At 33.5% G+C, this 18,607-nt stretch overlaps 1 protein-coding gene across 4 annotated transcripts in view; it reads left to right on the plus strand.

Annotated features, from left to right (window-relative positions):
* The window catches only part of ANO5 (anoctamin 5), a 95,520-nt gene extending 78,907 nt beyond the window's left edge, over positions 1–16,613 (plus strand). For all 4 annotated transcript variants that reach the window (XM_003919922.4, XM_074401241.1, XM_010329705.3 and 1 more), the window contains 5 exons: positions 3,950–4,080; positions 6,116–6,321; positions 7,884–8,062; positions 9,335–9,440; positions 13,066–16,613. In XM_003919922.4, coding sequence (XP_003919971.3) covers positions 3,950–4,080; positions 6,116–6,321; positions 7,884–8,062; positions 9,335–9,440; positions 13,066–13,287 — 844 coding nt within the window. In that variant the 3' untranslated portion in view covers positions 13,288–16,613. The remainder of the gene's footprint in view (positions 1–3,949; positions 4,081–6,115; positions 6,322–7,883; positions 8,063–9,334; positions 9,441–13,065) is intronic.
* Positions 16,614–18,607: the final 1,994 nt, after the last annotated feature.

The following is an 18,607-nucleotide window of genomic DNA, read 5'->3' on the forward strand; positions in this document are numbered from 1 at the left end:
AAAATTTATATGAAAGGCCAAGGAACTAAAATAACCCAAGAAGTATGATAAAAGAAGAATAAAGCTATAGGAATTACCCTACTCAATTTTACGGCTCACTGCAAACTATATTAATCAAGACAATGTAGGATGGTGATGGGGTAGTTATAGAAACCAATGGAACCGAGTAGAGATTGTAGAAACAGATATTGCAGAAATTTGTGCTCTAGCCAAGTGTGACCATTTTATTTAAGACAGAGGTGCAAAAACAATTCATTGATGTAAGAGTAGACTTTTTCATAAATGGCATTGGAACAATTGAACATCCCACATGCGAAATAATAAAACTCTAGGTGAAACTTACACCTCATTCAAAAATGAACTAAAAATGGATCATAGACAAAACTATATTTTATGAAACCAAATAAGCGATTATATACACTTTAAGATAATGGTTATGGATGTCAGAATTGAAGAATTTATAAATGGAATGAGGCCCATGAAAGAGTTTCTGAAATTTCTAGCCATATTCTCTTTCTTGAACTAGGTGATCTCTTTTCCACTGTAACTCCAGTTATAGTATGCTCCTGTGTTTGATTATTGTCTCAGAAATCTCAGGTGCTTTTCCTCTTTACATTCTTTTTTGCTCTTTGTGTCTGGCTTGAGTATAAGCAACATATAATTCTTCCTCTTAATCCACATTTACTACAGTACTTCATATTGTCTTATTAATTTTTGCCAACTGAGGGTAATAAATGATATCTTCTTTTGGTCTAATTTTGCATTTTTCTGATTAATAACATAAATAAGCATTTTCAGCCATATTTGTTTCGCTTTCAATTAAATGCTTGTTCATGTTGTTTAACCGTTTTCCTACTTGTCGATCTTTTTTCAATTGATTTGTATGTATACTTTTAAACTTCTGGTTACTGGCTTTTGTTTGTTTGCTTCTTTTTTGGTAATATATGTTGAAAATATTTTATTCTGACATGAATTTTATTTTTTATTTTTTAATAGTATGTTTAGGTCACAGTTTCACAACCACAGAATTATTGACATAATTCTTATTTGTGGGGGTGCTAGTCATCTTTTGCATTGTAAGATGTTTGACGGCATCCTTGGATAGTACCCACTAGATGCCAGTAACCCATCTTTCCCCAGTTGTGACAACCAAAATATCTCGAGACAGTGCAATTGTGTCATTGTGAGCAAAATTACTCCCAGTTGGAAACCACTGCTTTAGATAAACAAAATTATGTAACTTTAAAAGAAATATTTTCCTACACAAGATTATAAGACATTTTCATTATTATTTACTATACTGGTTAAAGTTATGCCCAAAGTAAGGTCCTAGGCAAAATACTGAATATGCAGACGTACTGATAAAAAGTTATATGGAAATACACACACATACACAAAGATATTTTCATATACTTACTTCTAAATGTTTTATACACTTTAACATTATTGTCTTTCATTTTCAAATTCTTAATATATATGGACAGGATTTGTATGTTTGATATGAGGTACAAATCTATTTTTTACATATATATGTATATATCTGTATAAACTATATATTTGTATAAAATATTATGATTTATTGAAAAGTTTCCTTTTCCTACTATCACCTACACTACTATTCATCTACATACATTATTTTCTACAATACCTTTTATGCCATGTAAACACTATCTACATGCCATATAAATACTATCTAGAATTATACCCACTGCAAAGCTATTTCTAGTTTTCCATTCTATCCCAAGATTTGTTTATCCCTGCAGAAGTACGATAATCTCTCTCTCTCTTTTTTTAAACTAAGTTCAGAGGTACATGTGCAGGTTTCTTACATAAGTAACTTGTGTCATGGGAGTCTGTTGTATAGATTATTTTATCAGCCAGGTATTAAGTCTAGTCCCATTAGTTATTCTTCCTGATCCTCTTCATCCTCCCACACTCTACCTTCTGATAGGCCCTAGTGTCTGCTGTTCCCTTCTATGCGGTCATGTGTTTTCATCATTTGGCTCCCATTTATGAGTAAGAACATGTGGTATTTGTTTTTCTGTTCTTGCATTAGTTTGCTAAGGACAGTGGCCCTCAGCTCCATCCATTTTCCTACAAAGAACATGATCTTGTTCTTTTCTATGGCTGCTTAGCATTCCATGGTGTATATGTACCACATTTTCTTTATCCACCCTACCATTGATGGGTATTTAGGTTGATTCCATGTCTTTGCCCTTGTGAATAGAGTACTACAATCTCTTAAGTAATACAGATTTATAAGTCTTGATATCTGGTGGGGCTACATTTATCAACTTACTTTTTATCCGTAGAACTGTCTTGGCTATTCTTGTTTTTTTTAGCAATCTATATAAATTTATAAATATCTTGTCAGATTTTACATGAAAAATATTTTGGCTCTTTCATTGAAATTATATTTTAATTGTTTTAATATAAACAGTTGACTTTTTTATAATACCAAGTCTTCTTATTCATGAACATTTAAATTGGACTTTAGTGAATTCAAATAAAGATTTTAAACTTTTAAATATGGGGCTTATAAATCTTTTCTCATGTCTATTTCTGGGTAGTTTTTAATTGCTATTGTAAATAATATTTTTTTAAATATATGTTTTCTACTTGGGTATTGTGGGTGTACAGGAATGAAATATATTAATAAATCCTAATGTTATTTCTAATCATTTTTGTCTAACTTCACTTGGATTTTCTATTAAGACAATCACATAACTGTTAATAATCACAGATTTCTCCTTTATTTCCAATTGTTTTGCCTTTCTCATTTTATTTTACTAAGATCTCCAGTAATCTTGAATATGGTCATGCACATTCTTATTTTGTTCTTGATTCTAAAGGCAATGCTTCTGACTTTTCCCAATCAAGAATGATGTTTGCAGCCTGGTGCATTGCCTCACACCTGTAATACCAGCACTTTGGGAGGCTGAGGAGGGAGGATTGCTTGAGCCCAGGAGTTCAAGACCAGCCTGGGCAACAAAGCAAGATCTCATTTCCACAGAATAAAATTTAAAAATTAATCAGGCATGGAGGCACATGCCTGTAGTCCCAGCTACTTGAGAGGTAGAGGCAGGAAAATCACTTGAGCCCAGGAGGTTGAGGCTGCAGTGAGCTGTGATGGCACCACCACACTCCAGCGTGAGTGGCAGAGTGAGACCCTATCTCAAAAAAGAAAAGAAAAAAAAAAAGAAAGGAAGAAGAGAAAGGAAAAGAGAAGAAAATAAAGGAAAGGAGAATGAAAGAAAAGAAAGAATATTTGCCCTAGGATTTTAGTAGATATTTTTTATTAGATTTAAGTAATATTTTTTCTGTTTCTACTTTTCTTTCCTGAGCAGGTTTTAATACATGCTTAATATAACAAATGCATTTTTCTTCATCAATTGAGATTTTATATTTTTCACCTTAAACCATTCAATGTGATATATATATGCTATTTTTTAAAAAAAACACAGCCTCTTCTTGTTAAAAAAAGTAATACATTATTATGATATATTTCCATATAGCATAAATTCAGTTGGTTAAAATTTTGTTTAATATTATTGCATTTATTTTCACATTATATAAGTCATTTCCTATTATCAATTTCATATTTGTTCAAATTTTCTTCTGAGTTTCATGACAGCATCAGGATTGTAAGTGGTCTTAGTAATAAGCTTCCCCTCCACTTATAATTTAGCCAAACTGTCTGTGAGTAAATATGTTTCTCTGAACAGAGTCAGGATTGTCTTATTTTCTCAGTTACCCTAATAAAGAACTTTGCACAAGTCATGAAAATAATACCAGATTTTGATTTTCCCTTTGGCTGGAGTCATTTCTCTTTGCTCTGTGATCTTATTTAACCTCTCATTTCTGCCAGTTTCCAGATCTAACACTCTGATTCTCTGATCTTTTTCTTTTTAGTTCTATTTCATATATTTACTTTTATCACTTCCAACAGCTTGGCTTTGAATTGGTGGAGACGCCGAAAAGCTCGGACAAACTCTGAGAAGCTGTATAGTCGATGGGAGCAGGATCATGACCTTGAAAGTTTTGGACCCCTTGGGCTCTTTTATGAGTACTTAGAAACAGGTAATTTTAAATCACTGTTCTGAAACATAGAGTCATCATGAATGCGTGATTTTTCAGCTCTTGATATTTCTGCCTTGCACCTGGTAGGTGTTCAATAAATCATTGGTTGGTTGGCAAAAAAAGATGGATGGAGTGATGTAAGGAAGATTTGTTCCTTATTTCCCTGTCCCACCAAATAGACTGCATAATGAAGTTTACTTTCAAAACACCAATTTCGGAGACATAATTCCTATCAGTTCAATGTTAATGTTATTGAACCAAATTAAGTAGGAGTCTTTTTTTAATACCCACCTCAAATTAGCTTTGATGGCTATTTCTCCATTTGTTTGCCTCAGTGACAGCTCAAAGAGAGAATAAGTTGCTTGGAAAACATTTCCAGGATTTGACTTGCAATTAGTGTATGTCCTTTCTGTGAGACTGAAAAGGCTAAAAGTAGTTATGTAAAGGAAATACAGCTGAACACAAGAAACATCCAAAACATTGCAAGGTTTGAACAGAGAAGAAACCCTTGAGGTGCAACTTTCAGAGTGATTTTTCTGGGCACTGCTTATAGTCTGCTCAGAGTGTTTTCTCTCAAGCAATTTTCTTTGTTTCTCTCATAGAATTAAGGAAAATGATTTTCTTAACATATCCTCAAGGCCCATAAAACCATGGTAGAATATATGAGATGAGCCAAAACTCTTCATGCTTCTCTAGTGTAATACATATATGTAATACATGGATTGAAATTCAAATTTAGAACAAATAGATGTTTTACACAAGTCTTTGTAAAATTGATAGTCTTTGCTTTATAAAGTGATAAGGCTGTAATTTTTAATTAATTGTGTAAGTTTCATATGAGTTTGCACATATATGCATCAGAGATTATTACCAAAATTTAAAAGTTGAAATAAAGGTTTCATAAGATTGTATACCACTTGTTGAGACATAATTAGTTTATTCTGAAAACTTTATATATTATCTGTAATTTTGAAACAATTCTCCAGAGTATTCATTATTCTACACATTTTGTTGTTGAGGATTCTGAAACCTGGATAGGTTAATAAATTTTTTATGGATCACAAAGATTTTAGGTAAAGATATGAGATGTGAACCTAGAACATTAATACTGCTTCTACATAATACTTTCTCTTCATTTTCTACCTTGTAAGTTAGGTAAAGAAAGCAGGAGAAAAAAAAGAAGTCAATATGTATTTTTTTACTTGATAACAAGACTGAGTCAGTCAGATGAGACAAGGTAAAATCCAGAAACATTTGAGATTTATTTAAAAATATAGGTATAACAAAAATGTTTTCTTTTCTCCTTTAATGAAAAGCCGTTTTCATTAAATGCCATTTTTAAAAAAAATTTAATCATGTGGGAAGCATGGGCTGTCAGATGCATAGGTTCTTTTACCCCAAACATTGTTGGAAACAGAATAAAAGTGTGGAGATAAGCCAGCTTACACAGATGTAGTCCTCTGTTGAGTCTTAATGAGGAGGGAGAATAAAATTTATTTAGAAAGATGTCATGATAGTAAGGAGAATCAAGACCTTAACGAAGTCCTTATTCTAGAAAATGTGTATTTCCTTTGCTGGTGCACACACGCACACACACACGTGTGCACACACAGAGCTGGCTGCTGGAAATATACAAATGAATCAGTCATCATGCCTGATCTCAAAAAGTAGATGGGCTAGCAAGAAAGAAAAACTTGGCTACCTCACTAAATTGCTAATACAAATGTAAAGACTAGACCAGCATAAACCTAAACTTAGCCCATACTAAAAGGCAAAGAGGAATAGATTCTTCTAACAAGCATATCTCTAGCAGAAGAACAAAGAAGGAAATGCCCAGTTTCTCCTTCCAGTTCTAGCAAGCAGATAAGTCACTGTGTCTCCTGTGGAGAGGAGGAAGTGAACAGACTGACAGAAGCCTGGATTGTTGTATTGGTGTGGATCACTCCAAAATGAAGGAAGTAGCAGGATTTGGGGAGGGTGTTCCCATCTTTCTCCTTCACAATAATGAGTTCATGCCTTTTTCTTTTCTCTACAGTTATTCAATTTGGATTTGTTACACTATTTGTGGCCTCTTTTCCTTTGGCTCCTCTTCTTGCTCTCATAAATAATATTGTAGAGATTCGAGTGGATGCCTGGAAACTTACCACTCAATACAGGAGAACTGTAGCTTCTAAAGCTCATAGCATAGGTGTTTGGCAAGACATTCTTTATGGGATGGCTGTCCTTTCTGTTGCAACTAATGTAAGTGAATCTATTTCGATGGGGTGACTTTGTATTTCATTTTATTTGTGGGACCATGGAGAGATGTGAATGATGCTTAATCTTTACATTGATTTCATCGTGGCAATACTTTATAAAGCTAAAACATTCCAAAATTGGTATGCACTAACCAATATAGAAAAACCTATGACATGTAAACTCTTATAAATACAAGGAAAATTATAAAATTACTTTCATTAAAGTATCATGACACAGTTTCACAGCATGTGACAAAGTAGACCGAAAATAAGTAACAGTGTAATGTATTTGAATAAAACAATTAAAATTGATTATATTTATATACTACAGAGAATATAAAACATTTACTTGTTAGGTTTATAAAACAATTATTAAAATATAAGAAAAATAAATTTCTAAAAGTGTAACTTTTACAATGTATTTTCACCTACAATAATACTTTAAAAATTGATATTGATGATAAGATAATCAAAGAAGAAAATCTAACACTTTTAAGTAGGCTTCACATAAGAAAAAACAGAATTAAAATCACAGAGAGAGCCTAATTTAATGAAAGCCTGTAGGAATGAGCCAAAACCACTACTACAGAAAACTTTCTTGCCATGCATTTTTTTTATTATTAAAACAAGACTGGAAAATGAACTGAGTATATAACTTAAGACACTAACAAAAAAAAAGTAAATCAACTTAATAGTAGTAAAAAATAATAAAGGTATAATCAGAAATAATCAAATTAGAAAACACAAAAAGCGATATAATTGCTAAGTAAATCATGAGCTGGTTTATTGAATTGACAAAGTAAGTAAAACTGAGGAAAGTATGAGAGACTGCTGTGTACCCATTTACGCCAATGAATTTGGAAGCATATTTGAAATGACCACTTTTTTAGAAAGCAAAAATTACCAGATTTATTCAGTAAGTAATAGAAAACCTGAATGAACCATTAGTCATATAAGTTATATTAGGTTTTTTTAAAAGCGTAGCACTAAAAATATAAGTGCCAGAGCCAGATGGTTTTTAATTGACTTATCTAACCTAAAAGAAATATGCTATTTATACTATCCCAGAGCTTAGGAAAGGTTGGGAAAATATCATTCCCATGAAACCAAATACTGAAATTAATTGCACTGAACTGTGAGGACTTTACAAACATGATATTCTGCTCTTCATTCCTTTCCTCTTAATCTCTTTCACACACACACACACACTCACAGTACAACCTCATGAAGTTGGTCTAAGAAAGTGAATTTGGTAAGGAGAGTAGAACTCTGTGAAACAATAAGAAATGTCAGAAATAGCAGGGCTTGATAGAAAGAACATGGTTCTTGCAGACAGATATATTTGGGTCTGCCTCCACTTAGACACTTTGTAGCTATGACATCCTGGAATACTAAGCACGTACTGTAAATGAGCTGTTTCATGTTTCAGGACAAAGATTTGCATATTACTCTGATTTATAATAGCATTTAATAACATACAGCTTATGGTACTGAGAGATTTGCAAATCAGACATTATTAAAACTAAATTGGCAGCTCATGAACTTTCTCTTTTTTTTGTTCTTCAGGCTTTTATTGTTGCATTTACGTCGGACATCATTCCTCGTTTAGTTTACTATTATGCTTACTCAACAAATGCCACGCAGCCTATGAGAGGATATGTCAATAACAGCCTGTCAGTATTCCTGATAGCTGATTTTCCAAACCACACTGCACCCTCGGAAAAACGAGACTTCATCACTTGCAGGTTTCCTTTTGTTTAGGTTTTAATTTTGCCCTTTAAATATATTTCTTATCTATTCCCTTCATGTTTTTCTTACAATGTAAAAGAATTTCTTAGGACAACAAAAATCCTGTATAAATAAAGTGTATTCATTCTAGAATTCACACATTGCCTGACTGAGATTTGAAAAGGTAGACTGTCAAAAACCAAGATAATATTAAGGGTGAAGATAACAATAATTTAAAATTTTTTCAAAAGGATTTGTCACCAGCAAGTGCCCCTTAGTCCAAAGTTGCAGTAATGTGTAGATCGTACAACAGTGTCATGTTGTATGTGCATTTAAGTTACTTAAATTATCTGTGTTCTCAGAAAAGAGACAAAGTGAGAAAGAGAGAAATAGCAATATTATAATATGATCAGCTCACCACCTATCCCACTAAAAGGATTTATTCTGTGTAGGAAATAGGAAATTTTATGTGCGAATCTACTGTTTCCACACTCCATGTATCATGTACTATGATATCTTTTCGCCATACCATTTAAAGATACACACACACATGCTTATCGAGGCCCCTTTACTTAAACCAGCTGTTTCATTTGAGACTCCAAAAAAAAAAGGAGCAAAATATTGCAAGATAGGCAGACATTGTTATGTTGTTATATTACATATTTGAGTGAAATCATAGCCTACTCTGATTAAGAGAATGGCTACTGGTGTCAGATTTCTGGATGTGATTACCTCCCAGCTGGACTAAATCTTTGAGGAGGACTAGTATCCAGTGACTTTACAGAGGAGAATGAATTCACAAAGTTAAGCATTAGGAAAATTTCAGAATTGTATTTTTTTTAAAAAAGCAATACAGCATCGGAACAGCCAAAAGGAAACAGTGTTTCATGAAAATAGAAATTGCCGATAATATTCCTATTTTTGAAAAGTCAAATCAAAGGATTAAAATATGCCTGCAATTTAAGGATAGGAGAGAAGGATAGGACTGGGGGTGTCGAGGAGTAGGAAAAGAGGAAGTAGAAGCAGCAGATTTTGAGTAACTCACTTGAGAAGCTGTCTTTGAAGGCAGGAGAGAAATTTTAGTTCTCTGTTTATTCTTAGATCTATATCACACGTAAGTAGCATATATCCTGACTTTATGTGAACAAGAAAGATAAGTATTTCGTAATATCAATTACTTTGACCCAATTTTTCGATCAACTAGAAGAATTTCTTAAGAGAAATAAATTATATTAGGTCGCTCTTGTTGAAACTATAACTATTTTTTTTCATTTACTTTCACTTTTCAGGTACAGAGATTATAGACATCCTCCTGATGATGAGAATAAATATTTTCACAATATGCAATTCTGGCATGTCCTTGCTGCCAAGATGAGCTTCATCATTGTTATGGAAGTAAGCTGTTCTTAACTTTCATTCCACTTTCTCTCTTCTTTCTTTAGGCAGATATTTCTAAACGTAACCTCTCATCAGAAAGTTAGCAATATCTCAATAAATTGTCTTGAAGAAAGTATTGTATTTGTGGTCATGAAAAGCACCTTAGGGATATTCTCAGTATAGCGGATTGCCTATTATTCACTTACTATTGTTGAAGATTCCTTGGTGACAGAAAAGGAAAGAAAAACAAATATGTTTTTTTCCCCTGAAGTCAGGAAAAGGGGAAAGAACCCACAGATGGAATACCTGTTATTTACTAGTTCCGGAAGCTGCTTTAAGTCATGACAACATTGTAAGTTAGACCTTATAACTCACCTTTGAAAAAGGAATCTGAGACTCAGCAAAAATAAGTAGCTGGTCTAAGGTTAACCAACTGACATTAGTGCTGGGTTTCAATGCCACATGTGTCTCACTCCCAAGCTTATGCTCTGTCTACTATATTATGCTACCTCTCTTGTGGAATATCCAGTGTACTTATAGAGATAAAGCATGCAAGGAAAGGTAACCAATACAGAGGTGGTATTGGACCAAGTTTCAAATTGAGTAATACAAATCATAAGGCAGGAAGGCGGATCAGGAGAGAAAAATAAAGAAAGGCACTTTTTCACCCTGGAGTAAAGTCCAATAAAAGACAATCCTAACCCAAGAACATGTCATTCCAATCAATTCTGTTTAATTTATTTTTATTGTTATCAAGGTTATTCATGCAATTTTAAAAATCAAGTAGTTTTGCATGGCAAAAAAAGAGCAATCATACATAATATTCCTCCCTATCCTAAAATCCTAATCTCTAAAGGTAAACATTTCAATTTTGTAACCCTACTCTTCTAATAGTTACCCTTGTATGGAAAAGAATATCATTTTGCAGTTTTTTTTTTATTATTTTTTAGCTGTTAATTACTGACATTCTACTTTGGCAGATCTCTCTCTCTCTCTCTCTCTCTCTCTCTCACACACACACACACACACACACACACACACACACACACACACAGAAAGAGAGAGAGAGAAAAAAAAACTTTCTCCTACCGCTCAAAAATTAAACATTTTTTGTCTTATTCTGAAATTCGAAATGTCAGGAACCAGAAATTATTTCAATAACTTATTTAGCAGCAATATATGATCTAAATTAAGGCAGTTTGTAGCCTTTATTCATTTACTTTGCTGCAGAAATAGTTAAGTGTTTGATACAGAGTGCCACCTTAGACCCTGCTGGTTTATACATTAAATTCTATGTTTTCAATATTTGATACTCTCAACTCTAAAATATTTCTGCTCATTAGATTTTTGAATAAAAGATTTTATATAAATACAATAGTCAGGTTTTAAACATTTTGACTTTCCAAATATTCGTCACATCTCTGTCTTATACTCTGAACATATTTCTCGTTATAGTTTTGCTTTTATTCTCACTCTCTGTCTCTTAGTTCATTATAAATTTATCAGTCTTTCATTTTAACATTTTCATCAGAAGTTTAGATCACCTTTTGGCCAGTAAATTATATCAGGAATTCTTTTTAATTTATTTATAACTTGTATTAATTTTTTGTAATCACTCCAGGCTATACCCAAGTATCATCCTTCTCTTCACCCTGTCTTCTGTGGAAGATTATATTTGTTTCTCCCATTTTTGGTTTACCAGCTTATTTTGGTGATGCACATCTTCGAATAATTTTCTGGAGAAAAATTTGGGGCAGTCAATTTTTGAGAAACTGAATATTGATTTTTTTTTCTTTTCTTACATGTGATTATTTGGAATGGAATTTATAATTGAAAGTTGTTTTTCTTGAAAAATTTTTAATCAATTTTATTTTGGTTTTCCTGAAATTTTGAAGACATTGCTTCATTTTCATTCAGCTACCAGTGTTGCTATAAAATGCAATACTTTTCTGACTCCCCAGTCTTCATTTATTATCTATTTTAAAAATCAATATGGTTTTAGGATTCTCTCACTAGCCTCACTTTTATGAAGCTTCACAAGAGGCTTCTTTGCTATCGGTCAATATTCATTGTTTTAGACACTCATTGGGCCCCTTAGATCTAAAAACGTACTTACCCTTCAAGTTGAGAAAATTTGCTGGTACAATTTCTTTGATACATTTTTCTTTCTTTGTGTTTCTCTGGAACTGCTGTTATTCAGATATTACACTTCCTGGCTTGAAATTCTAATTATCATTTATATTCTCTTCTATGAAAAGCTAGATTAATACTTCTAAAAAATTCTACTTTTTTCTTTTGCTCTCTTCCTTATATCTGGTTTTTGTTTTTGTTTTTGCTTTTTCATGTCAGAGATTTTCCTACGTGTTTCATGGTTCTGCTCATGTTTAAGGGTGTGGCAGTGAAAAGCTGATTTTAAGCTTTTTCTGCATACAGGAGGTATGCCACTTGGTGGGTTTCACTGTAGGTTGATAAGGTAGTGAGCTGACATTTTTATTGGCACCTTATAAAATTTTGACATTCACAGTTCTACTTTTACATAATAGTTATTTTTCCTGGAGAAAACCCCTCAAATCTGCCTGTTGAGATACTTCATGGCTGCCTGTTGTCTAAGACCTGAGCAAAGCGGAGAGGACTAAGAAGCTCACAGTTCATCATGCTGCATTTCACCATTTTTACATTTTTTTCAATATGTTTTCATACCTCATCTGTATCTGGTGTCCCTGAATTTACAGATTTATGGTATAATTTCTTTAGAAAATAAACTCTTCAGCTGCTTCCAGGGTCTAGTAAAAAGCAAAAGAATGCCTGGATACAGATGAGAGAAAGGCTCCGAAAATTCAAGTGCTCTTTATTCAAATTTTTATCTAATCCCCTTTTTTAAACTCCAACCCACACTAATACCTTCAAAAGTTCCTAGTGCCTTCTTTCCTGAACATTTCTGACAATCTGAAACAAAATTGGATTTTGTCTTTTGAGTTTTCACTATCAGTCACCACGTTACCATTTCAAAGTTAAACTGTTAGCTTTTTTCACTCTTTTGAGTCGAATTCCTTTATAAATATTTTATCAGGTTTTTACAAGGGAGCAGTGAAAAATAGTGTATTCAATAATCCTCTTCAACTAGGATATTGCTAGTTACCTACTTAAATATATATTTATTTGTTTAATGGTGATCTTTGTTTGAAAGTTCTAGGACAGGGACCGTATCTTCTTGCTTGCCTTTCTTCATATGTTTTGAAAGTTTTTTATGTTCACATGTTCAGCAGTTTTTTAAATAAGTGAAATGACTTGTAAAGACTTTCTGCTGGAAAATCAAACACCATATGTTCTCACTCATAGGCGGGTGTTGAACAATGAGAACACATGGACACAGGGAGGGGAGCACTACACACTGGGGTCTGTTGGGGGGAAGTGGGGAAGGGATGGGCTTGGGGAGGTGGGGAGAGAGAGCATGGGGAGAAATGTCAGATATCGGTGAAGGAGAGGAAGGCAGCAAACCACACTGCCATGTGTGTACCTATGCAACAATCTTGCATGTTCTTCACATGTACCCCAAAACATAAAATGCAATAAAAAAAAAGACTTTCTGCTGAACAGGTGACAGCTCTAACAGTGTCTAATCTTTCCTTTATATTTTCTCTAGCATGTTGTGTTTTTAGTTAAATTTTTGCTGGCCTGGATGATACCTGATGTTCCAAAAGATGTTGTGGAGAGAATCAAGCGAGAAAAGTTAATGACTATCAAGATTCTCCATGACTTTGAGCTCAACAAATTAAAAGAGAACTTGGGAATTAATTCTGATGAACTTGCCAAGCATGTCATGATTGAGGAAAACAAAGCACAGCTGGCTAAATCAACAATCTAGTCAGCATAATGAGGAAGCACCAGGTGGCCTGCCTGCCTTCTTTTTCCTCTGGGTTTAGGGCCAGAGGCTAGAAGCCATGTGTCAATTTTATCCTTTCTTTTTTTAAAAAAAAAAACTCAAAGTTTTTCTACTCTTTTGTAGAGGCCAACTTTGTGATGTTGGGAGTGTACTACTTCTCTGCTTCATTGATTGGGCCCTCTCCAGATGTTATCGTCTGAGGTGCTGTAAATGACTGTTGAAAGTGCAGGTAGAATCAAAATACTGGGAAATCATGGAGTCTTGCAGTTTAGAAAGAAACACGGGCCTTGGGCTGTCCCATACCTTGCCAGTGCATCTATGTATTTTTATGGTCTTCTCTTGGGTTATTTGATACCTCTTTCCCCATTAAGGAAAATGTTGGGGCAAAACAAAAGGAATCAAAGAGGCTGACTGAGCCTTATATATCCTATCATTCTAAAATATGAAAAGGAATTGCCAAAATCAGATCACATAAGAAAACTCACACATTAAAGCATTAACATATCATAGCAGAGGTTCGTTCCTGAAATTGTCCTGAACACATTCAGCTACCATCAGAATCCCAGATAGTTCTTCCTGATAAATGCAGAATTCATTTTCTGGAGACTAAAATTTTGGATTTCAACAAAAAAACTAACAATTCAATTCTTAGAGATAATTATTTGGTAATAATAGTTTCAAGACTGATCTTATCTGGAAAACAACGTTATGAAGCTGTTAGATTGCTTCAGGTTCTCAAGTAAAGATATAATAGAAAAGTAAGGGTGTTTCCTTAGTAGTTAATGGATGCAAGACAATGTATATTGATTGATTTGTTAATTTGAATCTAGAAAATTGTTAAATTATTCCTCAAAATTACTTTTCTTCTAGAATGCCAATTTTGCATCATGAAGCTTTTTTGTATAAGTTAGGTACAAGTTGTTTATGATAAACATTTTTTTTGCTTTAAAGTAATTGCAAATCTTTAATAAGTTTTCAAGCTTTTGTATTCATGTGCCATCTTATATGATGCTCAGTGCCTTGTTCCAATAACTCTGATACACAAGAAGTCATGTTGTTAGCTAGTGATTTGATGTGATGTAATATCTTAAATGTAAGATTGTCTTAAAGAAATTGTCAATGTAACAACAACCACAGACTTGAATGCCAAAAGAGAATCAACCAACTAAGAATGACTTCATGGACTTAATAATCTAAGGGGGAAAGAAATGTTTGCTGAATTCTCCCAAATTTAGGCCTATGTTACATGCATAAGAATCCTTTTTCTTTTTTCACTTAAAAAATATTAAATATGTATAAATTGGTGTAGCTGCACACACACATATCTATATATAAAATTATTAGCACCAGAGCAATACAGTCCAGTTATGTAGTATTTGAAAATCTAGTTCCAAATTATAATTTACCTCCAAAAGAATATTGTTTTTTTAATCACACACATAAGAAATTTTATCACAAAATTTAAGAGTGATATTTTGTTATCCAATACTAATAAATTGTTGTGGTACTGCCAGTATTTAACATATGGCAGATGGTATTAACTACTGATCAGTAGTAAGCATTTAGAACTGAGAATTATGGATTTTCTAAACTATGAGACAGTCACCCAGTTTGGACTGGGACCAATCCCCAGTACTGATTTGTTATCCACTGGGTAGACTTTATAAACATTCTTGGGTAATTTGAAATGATCTCATTATTGAAAGATGATTTCATATGTAAAGGAGATAATATTTCTTTCTTGAAAAAGCCAGTCAGGGTTACCATGATGTGTGCCACAGATGCAGGATCTTCGGCTTGCCAAATCAAATTCTGCATTGCTGCAGTATACAGTGCACACAGCTCATGTTGCTTCCTTCCTGGGTGCTGATAATAAGAAAGTGCATGGAAATTGGTTTCTTGAATATAAGCTTTAATTTTTTAAGGCTTAAAAGTATTCATAGAGCTAGACTGATAAATAAGGACAAATTTAATTCACAAAGTTATCTGTACACTGCGATTTTAAAATATATCAACTAAAGTACTGGATTTCTGGAAGTGTATGGAGAAAACAACAAGGGAAGAAATTGTTTTTAAGATAAGTAAATTATTCCCATTATTGATGGATATTTTCCTTTTAAAATGTTATTGACTGATATTTTGTATTCATCTTTAAATTTCTTACCAAGACATTTCTCTTTGTTTTGCAGATTTAAAAATAAAATACAGGTATTCCTCACTTTTATGAAAGTGTGCTAACCAAAATCAGGAGCCAAACCAATTCAGTTAGATTTGTCTCATCTAATTAAACCTATTGGTTTTGGTGGGAGGGCTGCAATAAAAGCACCCTACCACCATATATGAGTTGATAATTGCCAGCATGGCAGATGATTTTATCCACTGACCAAACCCATAGTTCTGTTTTGTTTTCAGAATGTTCTTGGAAACATTTGAGATTTTATGTGAAATAAAATTTTAAGTGCTGAAGCAAAAAAAAAAAAAAAATGCTTAACTCTTTTCAAATGCTCGCTTTCATTCTTACCTTCATCAATTTTTCTTTGCACACAGGAAGCAAAATCTACTTCAAAACATTTACTTTAGAGCAATCCATTAAGAAGGGAGTGTTTTACTTAAATGAAATGCTGTCTTATTTTTGCTGTGTCTTTTGACACCTTCTTGGCTTTAATGTTCTTCTTTTAACCAAGTCATCATGCAGGTTATCAAAGAGGAGAAAGATGAGGACAGAGGAAGGTGATGGGAGATGAGAAAGAGGAGGAGGGAGGAAAGAGTTATTTCCTTATGAATCCTGTGTGTATTTCTTTGGAAGAAAGAGCTGTTCCAAGGGAACTTGGTCCAGCTGTGGTTGCTAAGATTTCTGTCTCTTAACAAAGGCATCTAATGAAAGGGAGAGAAAAGCTAAAGAAATTTCAATGTGACAACTATTATGTGTCAAAATAAAACTCAGATTCCAAAGTGATTTTGTAGTGTTGGGCGCTGTGAATAGCTATGGATCTCTGTTGATTGACTCCAGTTGAAGTTGAGAAACCTGCATCAATCATTCAAAAAGGGGATCTATTGTTTTGAAAGAAGCTCTCTCATATTTCTTTTAAATTGTTAATAGTTGTTATGTAACTAAAGAATTTTATGAAGAAAAATAGTATTACAAAAAGTACAATTGTCCAGGCTTACAAGTCAGCCACATGAATTGAAACTCTTTTTCTAGACAAATTTTGACTCTTCTACTTTTATGTGTAATAATTCCAGTATTCTATTATTTCAGCATTATGTGAAAAATGATGAGAATGTTAAAAAAAAAAAGTGTGGTTTAAGTGGCGTGAATTATCTGCTTCCATCCCCCTCAAAGGTTTGACTACGTATATCTCTTCTATGAGTGAGATTATGTGCCCTGGTGTTAACCCAGAAAATAAGTGCTCCTTTTTTACATTTTTTTCTTCCATGATGTTTTTCCCAGGAAGGAAGGATATGCAGGTATGAGGGAAAAGCTGTCTTAAGTAATGTGTACATAAATCTCAAGAGAATCAAATTCACACAGTGAACAAAGTAATACTTAAACTACATTTTGACATAAACTCAATTTATTCTTCCAGTAAAATGTTGATTTTTTTTAGTTTGAGTACTCATTTTTAAGTCATGTTTGTTGTGTAGAAACATTAAAATGTATATATATAACATGTTTAGCTCATGAAATTACATATTTTTGCACATTCAGATGTTTACATATTAAAGATGCAAATTCCTTTAAGTAAGAAGCTGGATAATCCAGAAAAATTTGAGAATGTGGTAGTTTTTGTTGTTTTGTTTCTTTATTTTTTTCTACTTTGGAAAATAAGGGTGAACAGAAAGGTCCCCAGAAAGAAAAATTCCATGTTGAAACGTTGATGTTATAGGTAGTTAGATGGGCAATGAGAGGGGCAGGAGAGGGCTCCCCACACACTCACTAGGAATGTCAAGTGACAGTTCCACGATTATCACACTGCCTCTCTAAAAATGATAATTCTGCAGCCAGGGAGAGGTAATCTGATGGTCCACACCTGTTAACATTAAAAGTGTTACCTGAATGCAGGCCCAAAGGAGAAGCAACCTCCTGGACATGCATGTTAAGAGACAAAAAAATGGTGAAGTATAACCTTTGAGCACACTCCACCTGAAAAGAAAGAAACCCTCAGATGGGCATGTGTATAACTCCCTAAACACACTGCACATGCTTAATTCCAAAGGGTAAGGAGAGCAGTGTGGATGCAGAAAGCCCACCCTAAGGGACTAGTTATGGGAAAGAGGCAAACCTATACAGTCACAGCATCATGGGGTTAAATTCCTCTTTTTTCTCTTTTGGACTTTCAGATGTCCACTTAGGTCTCCTCCCAGCAAATTTTCCTTTCTTTTTTTTTTTTTCTGTTCTCAAGCCTTTTAAAATAAAATTTTCACTACTGCTCTGAAATGCCTTGTTCTCTTTTTCTGCTTTATGCCCCTCAATTGAATTATTTTTCTGAGGAGGCAAGGGCTGAAGTTGCTGTGAACCCATATGGATTCACCTCTGGTAATTCAGGGTAACTTGAATGTCTGCCACCACTAACAGAAATAGCTCCCACATTTTTTTTCTAGTTCCATTATTTTAAAAAAAAAAGTCTATAACTCTGTTCATCAGAATTATCTGGTCTGCTTGTTAGAAATGCATATACCTAGGTCTTATCTAGATCTCTAGAAACAGAGTCTTTGGGAAAGATGCTTTTAAAAACTTCCAAGCATGCTTTGGTGAATTGAGGTGGGGGAGCAATAACACTGAAGAGAATTTCATAAGATGCCAAATTTCCTAGCCCAAAGTATTTCTATAATGATTTTCAAACATTAATTTATTGCTCCATCCAATTAAAGAAGTATCTCAAGACATGTAGTCAGCGTTTCCAAATTTGTAGAACTGTTCCAATTCTGTTGTATGTGGAAGTAATTGAAATCTGACAGCCTAAGAGCTCTAGCCCTTTAGTTTCTACTTATAAAAAAAAAAAGGAAGTAGTAAATTAAATGTATTTGCTTCTAACAATATATTCAAGAAAAAGAGTGTAGACTGGTCAGAAATTATGGTGAATACATCACATTCTAAGTACTAGAACCAATAGTTTAACAGGCAAAATTTAATCAAGAAAGCAAAGCTGTTAGGAATATTATGGAATAAAGGATTGTTTATAGAAAATAGGCCTTTGAAAATTGTGAAAGAAACTGGAAAGTAATGGTCTGAAAGAAAGATTTGGAGAGTAATATGGTTTGGCTGTGTCCCCACCCAAATCTCATCTTGAATTGTAGCTCC

This window comes from Saimiri boliviensis, chromosome 6 (genome assembly GCF_048565385.1).
Source record: "Saimiri boliviensis isolate mSaiBol1 chromosome 6, mSaiBol1.pri, whole genome shotgun sequence".
Classification (NCBI taxonomy): domain Eukaryota; kingdom Metazoa; phylum Chordata; class Mammalia; order Primates; family Cebidae; genus Saimiri; species Saimiri boliviensis.